This window comes from Mustela putorius, unplaced genomic scaffold (genome assembly GCF_011764305.1).
Source record: "Mustela putorius furo isolate JIRA1106 unplaced genomic scaffold, ASM1176430v1.1 tig00000738_pilon_pilon_pilon, whole genome shotgun sequence".
Taxonomy (NCBI): domain Eukaryota; kingdom Metazoa; phylum Chordata; class Mammalia; order Carnivora; family Mustelidae; genus Mustela; species Mustela putorius.
In genome coordinates, this window is record NW_025421463.1 from 4,244,571 (window position 1) to 4,261,257 (window position 16,687).

The 16,687-nt window shown below is 53.6% G+C and overlaps 1 protein-coding gene across 5 annotated transcripts in view; it reads left to right on the top strand.

Moving 5' to 3' along the window:
* Nucleotides 1–1,780: 1,780 nt before the first annotated feature.
* The window catches only part of RANGAP1 (Ran GTPase activating protein 1), a 31,178-nt gene continuing 16,271 nt past the window's right edge, over nt 1,781–16,687 (top strand). Inside the window, exons 1-6 of one of the 5 annotated variants that reach the window (XM_004771261.3) lie at nt 1,781–2,041; nt 4,248–4,386; nt 5,177–5,326; nt 9,966–10,093; nt 13,573–13,632; nt 16,193–16,372. In XM_004771261.3, the coding sequence (XP_004771318.1) occupies nt 5,215–5,326; nt 9,966–10,093; nt 13,573–13,632; nt 16,193–16,372 (480 nt within the window). In that variant the 5' untranslated portion in view covers nt 1,781–2,041; nt 4,248–4,386; nt 5,177–5,214. The other 4 variants (XM_004771260.3, XM_045083793.1, XR_006607804.1 and 1 more) reach the window with 4 other exon arrangements.

The following is a 16,687-nucleotide window of genomic DNA, read 5'->3' on the forward strand; positions in this document are numbered from 1 at the left end:
GAAGGCTGCATATGTTGATGGTGATTATCTCTGGGTGCTAGAGTTTCTCGGGTAATGTTTACTTTTCTCTTTATCCTGTTCTATGTTGGTTGAAGTATTTATAGCAAACACATGTTATTTATATAATGGATAAAATGTTCTTTGCGAAAAGAAAAAAAGAAAAGCTATTTGTGTTCTGATACCTAAAAAATTAAAACCTAGGGGAAAGTAGCAGAACCGTTCAAAGAACCCCCCCCCCCCCATACCCCCTCACCCAGGTTCACTTATTTTGAACATCAGGCCACATGCGCGTGCGCTCTCTCTAAGTATATATACATTTTTGAACTATTGGTAAGTCAGTTGCTGATACCACACCCCTAATTATTTAAGCATACATTCCCAAGAACAGGGGCAGCCTCTTACATAACCCAGCACAATAATAACAATCAATAAATTAAAAAAAAAAGATTTCATTTATTTATTTGAGAGAGTGAGAGAGAGATGAGAGGGGAGAAGGTCAGAGGGAGAAGCAGACTTCCCGCAGAGCTGGGAGCCCAATGCGGGGCTCAATCCCAGGACTCTGAGATCACGACCTGATCCGAAGGCAGTGGCGCAACCAACTCCGCCACCCCGGCGCCCAACCATCAATAACTTGAACACTGACACAATGCTATCATCTAATATGCAGTCAGGTTTTGCTAAATTGTCTCCATATTGGCCTTTAAAGTAATTTCCTCCCCAGCCCAGGATCCAGTCCACGACCCCTGTTTGCGTTTAGTTGTCATGTCTTTTTTAGTCTCCTTAAATCTGCAACATTTCCTCAGATTTTCTTAGTCTTTCATGACACAGACATTCTTGCAAGAGTACAGAGCGGTTATTCTAACTGAAGCGGAAGAAACTGTAACTCCGTTGGGTTTGGCAGATGTTTCCTCAGGATTAGGTTAATCTTCCGCATTGCTGACTGCACGGTCCCATGCGTCCTTCTCAGTGCATCACTTCAGCAGGTGTGCAATGGACGTCAGTTTGTCATGTTACTAATGTTAACGGGCACCATTTAGTTAAGATGGTGTCCCAGGGGGCGCCTGGGCGGCTCAGTGGGTTAAAGCCTCTGCCTTCGGCTCAGGTCATGATCCCAGGGTTCTGGGATCAAGCCCCGCATTAGGCTCTCTGCTCAGCGGGGAGTCTGTTTCCTCCTCTCTCTCTCTGCCTGCCTCTCTGCCTGCTTGTGATCTCTGTCAAATAAATAAATAAAATCTTAAAAAAAAAAAAAAAGATGGTGTCCCAGGTTCTCTAACATAGGATAGCCATTTCCCCTTTTTAATTATCAAACAACTTGCGGCTATTTATGTGAAACCCTTCGAATGGCCTTTCAATTTCATGGGATTAAAAAGATGAGGCTTTCCTTTGAGGAAACGGATGCGTATTTCTTGCTGAACAGATCCAACAGCTCGCCTTCGGGACTACTAGTCTTTTGTCTATAAAGATAGGTGAGCGTGAACCTTTCCGGAAAGGCTGAGTCGCCTGGACCGCAAGGCTTGACGGGAATTGTAGTCTCTCTGGGCGCCCGAGGTTACACGCCGCCCTGTGGCCTCCTGGAGAAAGAGCCAGAAGCCGAAAAGGGAGGGCGCAGAGGGAGAGGGCGGTGGCGCGCTGGGACGCGGTGCATCACGGGACTGGTAGTTCGTAGGCGCACTCCTGCCGCGGACACCGCCCCCCGCGCAGGAAAACTCGACTACCATACCCGATAGGCCACGCGCGCGGGGGGAGGGGAAACCCGGCCGGGGCCTCGAACAAATCAAATCGAAGGAAAGAAACTGCCGGCTTTCAAAAATCCTCCTCCTCCGCCATCATCCGCCGCCGTGCGGGGAGCAGGTGGTGTCGGAGACGGGAGTGGCGAGAACTGCCGAGAGAGCTGACGGAAGAGTGGGCCGGGTATCGGGACCCGTGGGCTCGGAGGCGGCGACCCCGACCTGACCTGACCCGGACCCTAAATCATTTCCCGCCCCCGCCGGGCGGACGCGCGCGCTCAGGTCGTCCCACGCGACGGCGCCGCCTGTTTACGGTAAGGGTCGGGGTCCCTTTCCTTTTCCCGTCACCTGCCTCGGATGGGGGCGGGGGGGCGGCGCGTCCTTGCATCTGGGCGAGGAAGGTGTGGCGCTTCCGTGCGCCTTCTGGGTGTCTTCGCGGCCTTATCCCCTCCGCTTCCACGGCCAAGCGCGGAGGGGCTGAGAGAGGGGGTGCTGGGGGGGGGGGCACAGGCCCTTTTCCCAGATCGGGGAACTGAGGCTTGGAGAGGGCGTCTGGCGCAGTTGCCAGCAGTGGCGCCTCTTGTTGGCGTCGGTGACAACTGGGGGCGGTGCGCGTCCTCCGGGGATCCCGGATGGGGCTCCCGCGCCTCCCGCCTGTCATTTGAGGCCCGCACACGCGCGTCGCTCCCCTTTCGCCGCCTCCCCATAGCCCCACGCCCGCGGAGGGCCTGGGCTGGCGCCGTAGCCCCTGAGATCGCCATGAGTCACTGCCGACGCTTCGCAGAAACGGTAGATGTGCACCCGAGAAAATAAGCGACTTTCGTGCCCGAAAAGGAGAGGACCGTTTGTGTATTTACTGATCCTTTGCAGACCTAGGGCGAATCAAGCACCTCTCTGTGCTTCGTTTTGGCAGTCTTCAAAGTGCGTGTTGTGTCCGTATGGGACTGAGGAACAGGCCCTTTTCTAGCTGAGAAGTTCTGTGTTCCAGTAGGAGCATACCTGGGAGCCCCACCACCATTTCTCTTGCCTCAAATTGGCCTACCCAGAACTGCACGTGATGGCGGGGTTTCAGACTCATGTTTATTTAGTGTCATCTCTTCGTTTTTGGATCACCTTCCAGATGCCAGGCCTTAGGTTGCATTTAAGTGATCCTGTCAAAACGTCTGTCAGTGCCTGCTTTTCTCTGTTAAAAACCCACCAGTGGCTCTCCTTTTCACTCAGAGTAAAAGCCACACTTTTTAAATGGCCTTTGTGACTCTGGCCTCTTGCTAATTCTCTCTTCTCATTTCTTGCTTTGTTTCTCCTTCCCTCTCTGCCTTCCAACATCCCCCGCCTCCTTGCAATTCCTCTAATCTCCTCTCTTCCCCCCAACCAAGAGCCTTTGCTTTTGCTATTTGGTTTGCAGGAATGCTCTTCCTTCAGATACCTGCCTGGCCCAGACCTTGATATCCTTCAAGTCTTTGTTTCTTTCCTAATAATATCTTCTTTGGCCATTCTGATTTGTTTTTTAAGTAGGCTCTATGCCCATTGTGGAGCCCAACATGGGGCTTGAACTCATGACCCTGAGATCAAGACCTGAACTGAGGTCAATAGTCGGGGTCGCTTAACCAACTGAGCCACCAGGCACTCCTCTAACCAATCTGTTTTAAATTGCAACCCCCAGAAAACTCCTTTCCGTCTTCTCTATTTGTTTTTCTTCTTATCATTGTTTTAAGATACTACGTATCTTGTGGAGAACACATGTTCTAAGGGGTGCATGGCTGGCTCAGTTGTTAGAGCTTGGGACTCTTGATCTTGGTGTTGTGGGTTTAGACCTTACATTGGGCATAGCGATTACTTAAAAAATAAAATTTTAAGAGGTGCCTGCATGGCTCAGTCATTGGGTGTCTGCCTTCGGCTTAGGTCATGATCCCAGAGTCCTGGGATGGGCCTGCTCAGTGGGAAGCCTGCTTCTCCCTCTCTCACTCCCCCTGCTTGTGTTCCCTCTCGTTGGGTCTGTCAAATAAATGAATAAAATCTTTAAAATAAGTAAATATCCCCCTCTCTCTGCCTGCCTCTCTGCCTACTTGTGATCTTTCTCTCTGTCAAATAAATAAATAAATAAAATCTTTAAAAAGAGAGAAAGAACACTTATTTTAAGAAGGCACTCTTTTTTTCATTCACTGCTGTGCTCTGGTATCTGGAACAAGTATAGAACATAGTAGTACACAATAAATGTTTGTTGAATATATGAAAAGACGCCTCGTTACCCAGAAGAATAATTCATGCTTCCTGGTAAAGATAGACAAACCAGGGTGATCCGGGTTAAGTTAAAGAGAAGAAGGTGGGAAGCTGGCTGTCGGAAGCCCAGAGGACGCCTGGGGGGAATGAGAGGATTGGGGGCCGTCACAGTCGTATCTTAAGGATGAATAGATTGGGAAAGAACATGTTCTGGATAAGAAGAAGTCTCTATGGGTCAAGTTGTGTCCCCCATATCCATCTTCCTTGGTGTACCCTGATTACCTGCCTTTTCCTCTTTAGGAAAATGGAATGGTCCTTTCTGCCAGTGTGCTGAGTTCTGCCAGGCTGGAAGCTCCTTTCTTTAGGAACTCTGCCCTTGATCTATTGTGATGGTGGCTGTTGTGATGTAGAAACCGCTGGTCTCCTAGGAACCCCTGAGGTTTGGCTGCCATGGGTTGCCCAGTCTCCTGGCCAAGGTTGAAACTGGCTGTGCAGTGGGCTGACCCCTGTGCCCCACGCCCAGAGACATGCCAGCGTGGGTGGTGGGGCATTTCCTGGGATGGATGACCTGGATCCCATAGCCATCTTAGTTCTGTTTGAGGAAGGGGACCCTCAAACAGAGAGTAGCCAAGATGATCAGGCAGGTGTGTGCTTGGGGCTCTTTGCTGCTATTGGTCAGGGACTCAACTGCCATTCACAAGGGACCCAGAAAACGGGCAACTCACATGGCTCTGCTTGGTGTCCCAGCTGGGGCATTTGGGCAGGGGAGGAGTTAAAGTAAGGTAGTGACTTTCCAGAGGCTAAAATGTGATTTTACTACATTCTTGCCACTTTCTCCACCTTTCCAGAATTGTTCTTTCCCTAATGCTATTTTCATTTCTCCCAATAGTTTAGCTGTTGGAATCTTCATAGTGGGGGAAGGGGGTTCAAAACCCTGTTCTGCCCTGTCCTTCTCAGCTGGGGGGCCCCAGGAGACTCTCTCTCTATCTCTCTCTTTTTTTAATATATATTTTACTTATTTATTTATTAGAGAGAGAGACACACACACATACACAGTAAGAGAGGGAACACAAGCCGGGGGTGGGGTGCAGAGGGAGAAGCAGGCTTTCCGCCAAGCGGGGAACTCGATATGGGGCTTGATCCCAGGAACCAGAGCTGAAGGCAGACACTTGACGGAGCCACCAGGGCGCCCTGACTCCTCTCTTTTAGTGAAACTTTGTCCTGCTCAGTTTGCAGATTTCCAGGGGAGCCCAGCAACGTGGCCAGCATGGCCTCTGAAGACATTGCCAAGCTAGCAGAGACGCTTGCCAAAACCCAGGTGGCCGGGGGACAGCTGAGCTTCAAGGGCAAGAGCCTCAAACTCAACACTGCAGAAGATGGTGAGTCCGCGCATGGGCTGGCCCAGGGGAGGAAAGGGAGTGTGCTAACGACTACTTACTCTACTTGTGCTCAGGCTTATTTAGCTACATTATCACATTGTTTGTTCTAGTAGCTCTGTGAGATATCGCTTGGCCTATCTAACAGTGAGGCTCAGAGATGATGTGTCCACAAGCACGTACAGGCTTCCTTGCTGGTCGTCGTGTTTTTGGAGGCCATCCTCGCTGGTGACAGCTTAGGTTGGCAAGTGGGAAAGGATAGTAAACGATGAGGGGCCACGACAGCCTCAGGATATCGCCCCTGATGTCTTCAGACCTTTACCACCATGGTCCCCGGGCTGGGAGTACTGGTTGCCCTCCCCAGAGGTAGGGCCCTCTTGGAGGTCTGGTCCAGGTACCTGAATGCCCTTGGGAGAGGGATGGATGTTCTTGTCTGTGTAGAGGAATGAGGACTGGAGGGAATTAGGAACAAGAACACAGGCCCTGCCTTTTCATCCCTAGCCAGAGCCTGGCTAACACTCCTCAACCCGGAATCCGCTGGCGTTTGGAAGTGAAGGCGCCTATGTCAGTACCTGCGAGGCCTCTTGAGGTTCGAGTCCAACCAGGGAAACTGGTCTGGGCTTGCCTGGTTGTCAGGGAGTGTAGGCAGGCTTGTTGCCCTGCACTGGCTCGGAAGCCACTTGAGTCCTTGGGTTGGTGGGAGTGTGGCCATGCACATTCTTAATATCTCTAGAAGGCCTTAAAATTTATAGAGCTCCCCTGAGCTCTTGTCACTTTTGATCATGCACCATCCTTGGGGGAGGGAGGTGGAAATGTTACCATTTTATAAAGAAGGAAAAACAATTAGGAAGACCTAACTTGCCCAAGGTCATACAGCTGGTACATAGCAGAGCCAGGATTTTAACAGAGGTCTAGCTGAATTTCTGTTCCTGTGTTTCTCAGTGGACATTCAGCTCAGTTCAGGAAACACGAATTTGCTATGAAATGCCACTCGGTGAATGCCGAGTCGGCAGGCTCAAGTGCCATGCAGATGGAATCTCGTTTTATTTTCCTAAACGTCCTTGAGGTGAGTTTCATCCCCAGTTTGTAGGTTGGAAAATGAAAGCCCAGGGAAGTGAGAGATAGGACTTGCCTAAGGGCTCAGGTAGAAGCGGTGGAGCTGGGATTTGAGCTCAAGCCTGTCTAGCCTTAAAATCCGGGCAGATCACCACTTCACCGGCGCGGGCTGGACCTGCCGCCTCCATTTTGTAGGTCACCAGGGATGCCCAGCTACAGTCCCAGCCTCTGAGGAGCTTCTGCCCGGGAGTAGGGAGGGACGGGCTCAGAGAGCTGCCGGGGTGCGGCCGAGGGTGAAGGCTATTCTGAGTGACGTGAACAGAAAGCTGTGGGAAGCTCGGCGAGGGAGAGGGCTCATGTCTGGTTTCAGAGGGCCCTGGAAGTCTCCGTGGATGAGGTCGGGTGTGGACTGTTCTTAAGAGGGGAAAGGGCACTAGAGGCCGGAGAACCACGGGAGTGCGGCACGGGAGCTGAGACACACAGGGTGGGCTTGGGACAGAAGAAATCAGGATGCCAGAGGGAGTCCAGTGCAGAGGCCCTTGGATGCTGTGTGCGGGAGCCTGGCGGCTGAGTCCTGGTTCCAGAAAGGGCCTCCGTCTTGGCTGTGAGTGAGCCGGCCCAGTCAGGAGAGGGCACAGGCCTGTGTGAGGAAGCCGCGAAACTGATGATGAGAACAAGGCTCTTTTCTCTCCCCAGTAAGTCATTTAAGGACCAAAGAAAGGTCTTTCTGCTTCTCCTTGGCTACGTGGTGAACACCTGGAACCTGTCACTGTGTGAGGCTGTGGAGGCTGAGAGCAGGCTCTGCCGCCCGGCCTCCTGACCGCTGGTCTGGACAGCGCAGCCCTGGCCGCTGTTTGAGTCCCACACCTGGGCACGTGGGGGGCTCATCATGAAGCGTCCGCCTTCGGCTCAGGTCATGATCCTGGGGTCTTGGGATCGAGCCCCACATCAGGCTTCCTGCTTGGTGGGGAGCCTGCTTCTCTCTCTTGCACTCCCCCTGTTTGTGTTCCCTCTCTCGCTGTCTCTCTTTTTCTGTCAAATAAGGAAAAAAAAAAAAGAACCCCATTTGTATTGAAAACAAGTGAGAGAGGCCAGCCAGTGGTGACCTCCGCCTTCCCGTCCCTTCGCGTCCCGTGTTGATGCTTTTTCTTCCAGATCGAGTTGTACCTGTCACTCTCCCCAGGGCTGAACCCTCCATGCTAGCATTACTCGTACAGTAGAAGTCTTCCCTCGGGGCCCTGGCATCTCTGCTGCCTGGCGCTTCAGGACTGCCCAGACGTCCCCGTGAGCAGCTGTCCCCCCTCCTTGTTTGGCTGGCTGGTCTCCGGCTGTTGGGGGGGCTCCGTTTGAGAGCAAGTGGTCCGAGGGGCTGAGACATGATTTCAGCCCTCGTGCCAGCTACAGAGGACACCTGAGCACCTGGGGACCCGGCGCAGGGGAGGGATTGAGGGGGTGCGGTTGGGGGGGAGCGCTGCATAAAGTCCATGGTTGTGTGCCAAAGCAAGGATTTGGAGAGGAGCACATGGGTAGAGTTTCAGAAGACCAGTCTGAAACGTAGTTCTACCCTTTTCCTGAATTTCTGGGCAGAGATGCTTCATTCCTTTAAACCTCAGCTTCCCCTTCTAGAAAGTGGGAGGCTCATACCTGTCCAGCCTTCTGGTTGTGAAATGAGAAAAGGAAAATGAGTGCTGGTCACCACCTTCTGGCTGTGTAACCTCAGTAGGCGTGTACGTGCTCTCTGTGTCTCCGCGTACTCCGTTGTGAAATAGACGGAGCAGTGACTAGACGGTGTGGGGGGGGAGGAGGCTGAGCATTCCTCTCTGCGGGGCACAGCAGTGAGTGGAGGCAAAGTCCCTGCTTTCATGAGCTGGAGCTCATGGCCCAGTGAGGAGGGGCTTATGAACCCAGTCTCCATGTAATGATAAGTCATCACTCCGGAGAGTGTAAAATGGTAGCAGGCAGTGTCTGCGGGGAGACCAGGGCTGTGAAACCTGCCAAGCAGGATCTGACCTACCTGGGATGTATAGCAGCGCTTCCTGGGGAGGTGCTGCTGGCTGCTGGCGGCCTCAGCCTGGGGAGGGAGGTGTGTGCGCAGACCCCACCGGGACAGCTTGTCTGCGAGCTCCTTACAGGTTGCAAATCACCACCTTTCTGAAACCCTCTCTGTGGCCTTTGTCACCTAAAGGGTCAAGTCCAACTTTTCTCTCCTGTGCACATCTCCATCTCTTCCCCACCACCTTACCCCACTCTGTCTTGTGCCAGCCAGGCTAGATGGGTTTTGTCTCATGCATCTTGTGTGTTCTCGTTTAGGTTTTAAAATTAATACGTGCTCATTATAGAATATAGAAAGATTGAAAGAAGGCAAAAAACCCTTACCTTCATTATCTCACACCCCAGGATACAACTACTTTTAATTTTGGTGCGTTTTTTTCCTAGCTTTTTTTTCCTAGCTTTTTTCTAACCATAGCTGAGTTCCTTCTTTTTTTTCTCTCTTTCTTTCTTTCACAATTTGGATCATAATTAGAGATACTTTTTTTTCTTTTTTTTTTAAGGTTTTGTTCGTGTGTTTGACAGACAGCATGAGAGGGAACATAAGCAGGGGGAGTGGGAGAGGGAGAAGCAGGCTCACTGCTGCGCAGGGAGCCAGATGCGGGGCTCGATCCCAGTACCCCGGGATTATGACCTGAGCTGAAGACAGATGCCCAACAACTGTGCCACCCAGGCGCCCCAATTAAAGATACTTTAAAAGCTGCTTTATAACCTGATGTTAAGAATAAATTGAGCGGTTCATGAAAAAGCACAGACACAGCCATAATTGCAGCATCTAGAGATAAAACTGTTTTAACATTGGGTTTCTATCCTTTTAGAGCTTGTGGGATGTGTGTGTGTGCGCGTGCACGTGTATGTGCATGTGTAAGGTAGAATATATAGCATTTTATTTTTTTATTTTTATTTATGTTTTTTAATAGGTATAACATTTTGAAAGTGTGATCAGACCAAACACCCATGGAAAACTTCATTTCTCACTTGACACTGTGACATGAATATTTTCCAAGTCGGGCAAACACCTGTGGCACCATTCATAATGACGTCAGTAAAACTGTGTAATTTACTCTGGTGAATTAACCTTTTCATCATAACAAAAACGACACAGTAGTGAACGCCCCACACATGAATCATCTAACACTGAGAGCCTTTCTGTTACTGTACCTGCTGGAGTCTCACCTGGATGCTGTTTCCCTGCTTGGCCTCGTGCACTCCCTGTGCAGGAAGGCTCTGCCCACGCCACCATAGGGTGCCCCAAGCCCCTTCTTCGGCCCATGCAGCCAGCTTCTTTCTTCCTTTGGCTTCCAAGCCTTCCACCCCAGCCTGTTTGAGTACTCCGTACAGAGGAATTTTCTTTTTAGTCACGTCCCCTGCTGGACCGCGAGCCTGCCTGGTTCTCCTTTGTAAGCCAGGACCCGGCACACGGCAGGCCTATTACTGCTGTTGGAATTGTGAGTGAAGAGGTCGTGGCCGGAGTCTGTTCTGCCTCAGTTGTTCGTGAATCCCAAAATCTCAGTTTCTGTTCTTTGGTCCTTCACAGCCAAAGACGTGATTAAAGAGATTGAAGACTTTGATGGTTTAGAGGCTCTGCGCCTGGAGGGCAACACGGTGGGCGTGGAGGCGGCCAGGGTCATCGCCAAGGCCTTGGAGAAGAAGTCAGAGTTGAAGGTGAGGTCCGCATGGTGAGCAGGCCCAGAATGGTTGGGGCCAAGCTTCCACTCACGCCACCACAGCCCCTGCCTATGTCCAGACCCTCCTAGGTCCTGCCTTGTTGGTGGTCACTATAAACAGCTCTCCTTGCTCTGGACTTCCCAGAGCACAGTCCTGGCCAGGGGCCCTCTCCCTGTGTGATGCGTCCATTCGGATCCCCCGGTGACAGACAGGAGCGTCAGAGGTTCCTCGGGTAACACGCGTGAAAGATGAATGGGGAAGAAGCAGAACCGGACAGGGCGAGCCTGCAGCTAGCACTGCAGATTTGGCATCTGTGAGGAGGGAAGGGCCCAGATTTGGGCCGCCAGTGCCTTGGACAATGGGGCCTTTCTGGCAAGCACTGAGTTTTCCTAGCCGGGAGCTCCAGAGCAAACTGCCTATAGAAGAGTCACGTGTTGGGCCGAAGTGGCCAGGCCTCCGCTCAGCGGCTGGGGCTGGGGTGGTTGGGAAGGTGCTGTGCTCCTCATGCTCAACGGCGGGTTCTTTCTTAAAGGTTAGACCCAAGTGGTGCTCCCCTTTGGCCGGCACAGGGTTCCTTCTGTTCCATTCCTAAAGGGGGTCCCACTAAACAGCAGTCCCTCGAGATGCTCAGTGAGAAGAGTTGGGGTTTCAGGTGTTTCAAATGTCATGGGGGAGTCCCTGTGTGCTCTCCGCTCCCGGGAACCCCGGCGTGCAGAGGTATGGGCGGGGGACCCCCTTTTCTGGCTGCAGATGGTGCTCAGTGCACGCAGGACACGTGTCCTCAGGCCTTGGGGCACCCCAGATGAGAAAGACTGGGTATGTTTGTAAGTAAGTCAGGGGAACGGAGGCTCGGGGGAGCTGAGTAAACAGCCCAAGATCCTCGTACTGGTCAGTAAGCCGCGTGGCACACTCCGGAGTCTGCTGCTCTTTCCTGGCCCCGCTGCAGCGGCTGAAGGGAAGGGGTGCAGGGCGAGGGTATGTGGCGTGGATCTGCCCAGTGCGGCCCTGGAGCTGGCTCGTGCGGCGGCCCTTACCATTCGTTTTCTCAGGAGGATCATGGTCCTAGCTTAGTAGCTAGGGCAGTGGTGCGTCTTCTCTTCTGCCCACGGCCTGTCGTTTCCCTGAGCAGACACGGGGACATCTTCCTAGGAATAAAGACCCTCCGCACTGGCCAGTGAAGGGCAGGAACGGAGGAGATGTGGCTCCGGGCTGGAGCTGGCGTTTGTCATCGGAGGGTCTGGGTTCAAGCCCCGGTACCGCCACCTTGTGTTCTGTGGCCTTGCACCAAGTTCCGCTCTGAGTCTGGGCTCCTTGATGAAGCCATTTTCTTCCCTGTGAGGTTGCTGTGGTGAGCAGATGCAGGCTTGTGACACATGCATTTTGTGTCACCTCGTGCAGGCCCAGGGCCTTGAGTCACCCTGCCCCCGCTGGGTCAGGGCCAGGGCAGGTGGGAGCTACCCTTGACCCCAGTAATGCTCGCCAGGGTGCTGGGGCACGAGAAGATGCTCCGTCTCCTGTTGGAACACAGGCGCAAGCTAGGTCTTGACGGATGAGAGAGGTGAGGTCCACAGCCACACGGGTCAGGAGGGGCTGGGACTGGGCCCAGATGACAGCCCAGCCTCATCGCTCTGCAGTAACCACTCTCATTTAGAGACTGTTGGGGCCAAATGCTGTATTGCAGAGATGGGATCCTGGGGGTCCAAGATGGGGAGTGGTGAGTGGCAGGCCTGGAGTCAGGTTAAGTCAGAATTGGAACCTCATCCTTGTGCCCCCAAGCCCCATGCAGACCGTTGGCCCATCAGAGCCGGGTTGGGGAAGCTTCTGGGTGAGAGGCCAGTTGTTCGGGGTTCCAGTGCTCAGGCTCTGGCTGCCTGTCCTGGCCCTGAGCACCTGCATGCTGGTGTATCTGACTGAGCAGACCCATGTAGACTGTCCCCTAAGTCTCCATGTGTGTTGGTGATTTGCTTTACTGGAGGCCTCGAGAATTCTACAGAAATCGGTTTGCCTGGTACTTAAGGTTGGATTTAGTTTATACATTCCAAGGACCGGATTTTCAGGGGAAAGTTGCTTTCTCTGGCTTCCATCATTCCGAGATTCCCAGGAGAGGCTGGAGTTGCCACAATTGGAGGGTAGGGCTGGGTACTTAGAGACCAAATTCCGCTGACCTGCGTCATCTCACAGTCTAGCCATAGGGCCACCACCTTTGTGGCCTTACCCAATACTTTCTTTAAATCAGCTCACTTTGATGTAATTCAAAAGCAAACCTGATCCCTTCTGTAAATGGAAGATGGTATTCTTTACCATAAAAGTAACAAAGTAGCATTATTAAATTCTTGTCACCTAAAGGTTGTCACCTAAACCTTATGGGCATGAGGCCTGCTCACGCTTTGTTCAAAACGCAGACAAGGGGCGCCTGCGTGGCTCAGTTGTTGAGCATCTGCCTTTGGCTCAGGTCATGATCCCAGGGTCCTGGGATCGAGCTCTGCCTAGGTTTTCTTGCTTGTTGGGGAGCCTACTTTACCCCCGCCACTCCCCCTGCTTGTGTTCCCTCACTGGCTGTCTCTCTCTGTCAAATAAATAAAATCTTTAAAACAAAACAAAACAAAACAAAGAAACAAAAAAAGGCACTCGAGCCAGAAGTGGAGAGGTAGGCAAGATCCACCAGCCCCAAAGCAAGACCGCCCTCTGGAGGTAATCAGGAGGGCTGGAAAGAGTCTTGGGGGGCTCCTAGCTGGCTCAGGCAGTAGAGCAGGAGACTTTTTTTTTTTTTTAAGACTTTACTTATTTTTTGACAGGCAGAGATCACAAGTAGGCATAGGCAGGCAGAGAGAGAAGGGAGGAGGAAGCAGGCTCCCTGCTAAGCAGAGAGCCCGATGTGGGGCTCCATCCCAGGACCTCCACATCATGACCCGAGCCAAAGGCAGAGGCTTTAACCCTCTGAGCCACCCAGGTGCCCCGAGCAGGAGACTCTTGATCTCAGGATCATGAGTGTGAACCCCATGTTGGGCAGAGAGATTACTTTAAAAAAGCCTTGAAAAACGAGTAACTTCCTCGCTGCTGGTTCCTTGTATTGCTTGCTTACCACTTCTGCCACTCAAATCCTGTCCCCTGTCGCTTGGGCCCAGTGTATGGGAAACTGGTTTTAGAAACGGAGTCTGGCATATTGGCCCTGGCCCTGCCCCTGGCCTGCTTGGGGCCTGGGGCCAGTCTCTTCCTTCTCAGCCTGGTTTCCCTCCTAGAAAATGAGAGGGTTGGGCAGATCAGGGTTTTCCCCACACTTCTGTTGAGCCCTGTGTGGCCTTTGGGGCCTCCAGGTGCCCCCAGCTTCAGCCAGAGCTGGACCAGCCTTTTGCTGAGGAAACCCAGCTTCAGAAGTATTGTCAGGCTCAGCAGCCCGTGGCCGCATGGGTGCGGCGTCGCCTGCAGGCCACCTCTGCGAGCCTCCACTGACTCCTCTCTTCCTTCTCCTTCCAAAGCGATGCCACTGGAGCGACATGTTCACCGGGAGGCTGCGGTCCGAGATCCCGCCAGCTCTGGTAGGTGCACTGGGCCGCCATTCCCCTCCTCTGGGCACCGTGACCCCTTTGGTACCTCCCAGGTCTGTTTTCACACCTTGTTCACACCGTGGGGGACTGAGACGCTGAATGGAAGCCTGGCAAGTGCAGCGTCTGCCCGTGTCCTGACAGACAGGTGGATGTCCAGGCCGTGACAGAGCCAGAGGTTAGGGGCCAGTCCTCTGGGGACGCGAGGCCCAGTCACAGGCAGTGCAGCAGAGCCCCGGGGTCCTGGGGTTCATTCCCGAGCTTTGTGGCTTGACTCCACTGTGACTCTCACTCCCTCCACTCTTCTGTCTCTTACCTTTGCACTGCTCGTTCCTTCGCTTCTCACAGTGGGTGGCTTCCATCCACTCTGCTTTCCATTTCCCCATTCCTGGGACTCGGCTTGGCTTGGGTCCGGTTCCCAGCCTGGGGTTGGGTGGGTGGGTCAGGAGGGGGCGTCACTGAGCAGATTGTGGCTGGCCTGGGGCTCAAGGAGAGAGGCAGGTGATAGATAGCCTTTCAGTAACACGGGGCCCAGCCTTCAGGGTGAGGTTCTTGGCCAATTATTGGTATGAATGTCTGTTACTAGGTCTCTCACCCTGGTTGTGCTGGGCCTGCCTTCTTAGACCTCCATGCCTCTAGCCAGCACTGTGGTTCCCGAGGTGCCCAGGGACTCCCTTCGTTTCTAAATCACCTTAGCCTGGGGGCACCTGGCTGATTCCAACGGTAGAGCAAATGGCTCCATCTTCAGGTCAAGTTCAAGCCCCACCTTGGACATAGAGCTTCCATTTGAATGACTGAATGAGTAATGTATTAATAAGCTAATAGTTAGTATAATGATGATGATGATGATGATGATGCACCTCAGTCCAGTGAACAATTAAGGGTCATTCAGGGAGTGATAGGTGCCCTAAATGGGGACCCCAGAGGGAGGGCTCCTCTGTTGGGGGATTGAGGAAGCCCTTTGGGAGCCGGTTCCATTAGTTACCGGCCTCAAAGGGTGACCAAGAACAGGTGAGGGGAGGATTTGGGGGTTTATAAGAAGGATTTAAAGTTAGAAGAGGGGGTGAAGAAGATGCACTTGGGAGACAGGAACTGTGGGCCCCACACGCATCGTTTTACCTGATTTTTAACATTTAAATTTTTCCATCTTTGAGAGAGGGTTTTTTTTGTTTGTTTGTTTTTGTTTTAAGATTTTATTTGACAGAGAGATAAGGAGGGAACAGAAGCAGGGGGAATGAGAGAGGGAGAAGCAGGCTCCCTGCAGAGCAGGGATCCCGATACGGGGCTCGATCCCAGGACCCTGGGGTCATGACCTGAACTGAAGGCAGATGCTTGGCGACTGAGCCATCCAGGTGCCCCTGAGGGAGGTATTCTTACCTCCGTATTACCGATGACCAGAGTGAATCTTAGAAAGGGGGAAAGAGAATTTGGGGTCAGAGAAGGGCCGGAGCCGCAGGGAAGGTAGGGCAAACAGAGAGGCTTCTGCAGCTCTGGCAGCTGGAGGGCAGGCGGCCAGTGGGGCCAGGTGACAGGGGCTGGGCTTTCTGTGCACAGGGGCGGCCAGAGAATGGCCCTCCGTTGCTAAGGCCGTAGTGGAGAGGGTACTGGAAAGTACCCCTGCTTTCTTGTTTGTGGCTGAGGCAGGAAGAGTGTCTCTGCTCCCTGACTCTGTCCACTGGGAATCCCGTGTAGGATGCACGCCCAGGGCCACCTGTCCTCACCTGTCTCTCGTGGGGAACTGTAGGTATCCCCCGCCCAGCAGGTTGCCAGGAGAGCATAGCATCCTGCCATGTTGGCCTTGGGCTGCGGCTTGGAGATAAGCAGCCATCTGCGCACTCACCACCAGGAACCCTGGGGGCATCAGCGGGGCCTGTCTTCTTGCTGCACGTGCCCTGAAGTGCAGGCCTCCTTCCCTCTGTGGGACCTAGAACCGACCTGAGGCTGTTTCCTCTCTTCTGTCCCCCACAACCCTGGCCAGCCAGCTCCCTCCTCTGCTGCCTGGATCACTGCCTCCCACTCCTGGGCGGGCTCTCGGCCGCCAGTCTGCCCTCAGGTTTGGGGGATGTGTCTTCGGTAGCCCTCCCCCCCACATCAAAGCCCTCAGAGCTCTCAGGCTCAGGTTCACCGTCCTTGTCCTGCATCCAGGACTCTAGCCTCATGTGGTTCCTCTCTTCCTTCCAGCATCAGCCTCTTGGGGAGGCCACTGCTTGTCTCCAGACACGCAGTGGGCTGCCTCACGCTTATGTCTCTCTGTTCACGTTTGCACCGTTGGCTGGAATCTCATGCCCGGTTGACTGACTCTCATTCAGCCTGAGCTCAAGCGCCACCTCTGCTAGGAAGTGTTCTCTGACCACCTCCCTGCATACCAGACCACGCCCCACCTGAACTGGGAGCCTTCTTCAGAGTTTCTGGTCCCGGGTGTAACATAGGGACAGTCTGTACTGAAATGGTCTGTGTCTCTGCCTGGGTGCCCGCTGAGGGCAGGGGGGACCGGGCATAGAAGCTTCCTCCGGGAGGTGTCCATGAAACTGAGCCGAACCTTCTCTGTGTCCAGACCTCACTAGGAGAGGGACTCATCACCGCCGGGGCGCAGCTGGTGGAGCTGGACCTGAGCGACAACGCCTTCGGGCCTGATGGGGTGCGAGGCTTTGAGGCCCTGCTCAAGAGCTCCGCCTGCTTCACCCTCCACGAGCTCAAGCTCAACAACTGTGGCATGGGCATCGGCGGCGGCAAGGTGGGTGCGGCGGGCCCTCCGCCACGTCCCCTCCCTCCCTCCCTGCCTGCCTGCTCCCCTGCTGCGTTGGAGCAGGAAGTAAGTGCCTGTGGCCGCCATCTGGGAGGGCCGGCCCGGTGCTTTTCTCTCCAGAGGAGCAAGGCCTCAAAGGCAGCAGTCTGTGGCCAGTGGGGAGAGGAGGTGGAGGCTTGGAGGGTGGGGTTGCCTAGCAACCATCCCCAGTTCTCACGTTGTCTTGGCAACACGGAGGCAATGTCTGCTGGCTCTGCAGAGCGCCGGGCTGGGGCATCCCAGACCTGCTGTGCCCTCGGAACG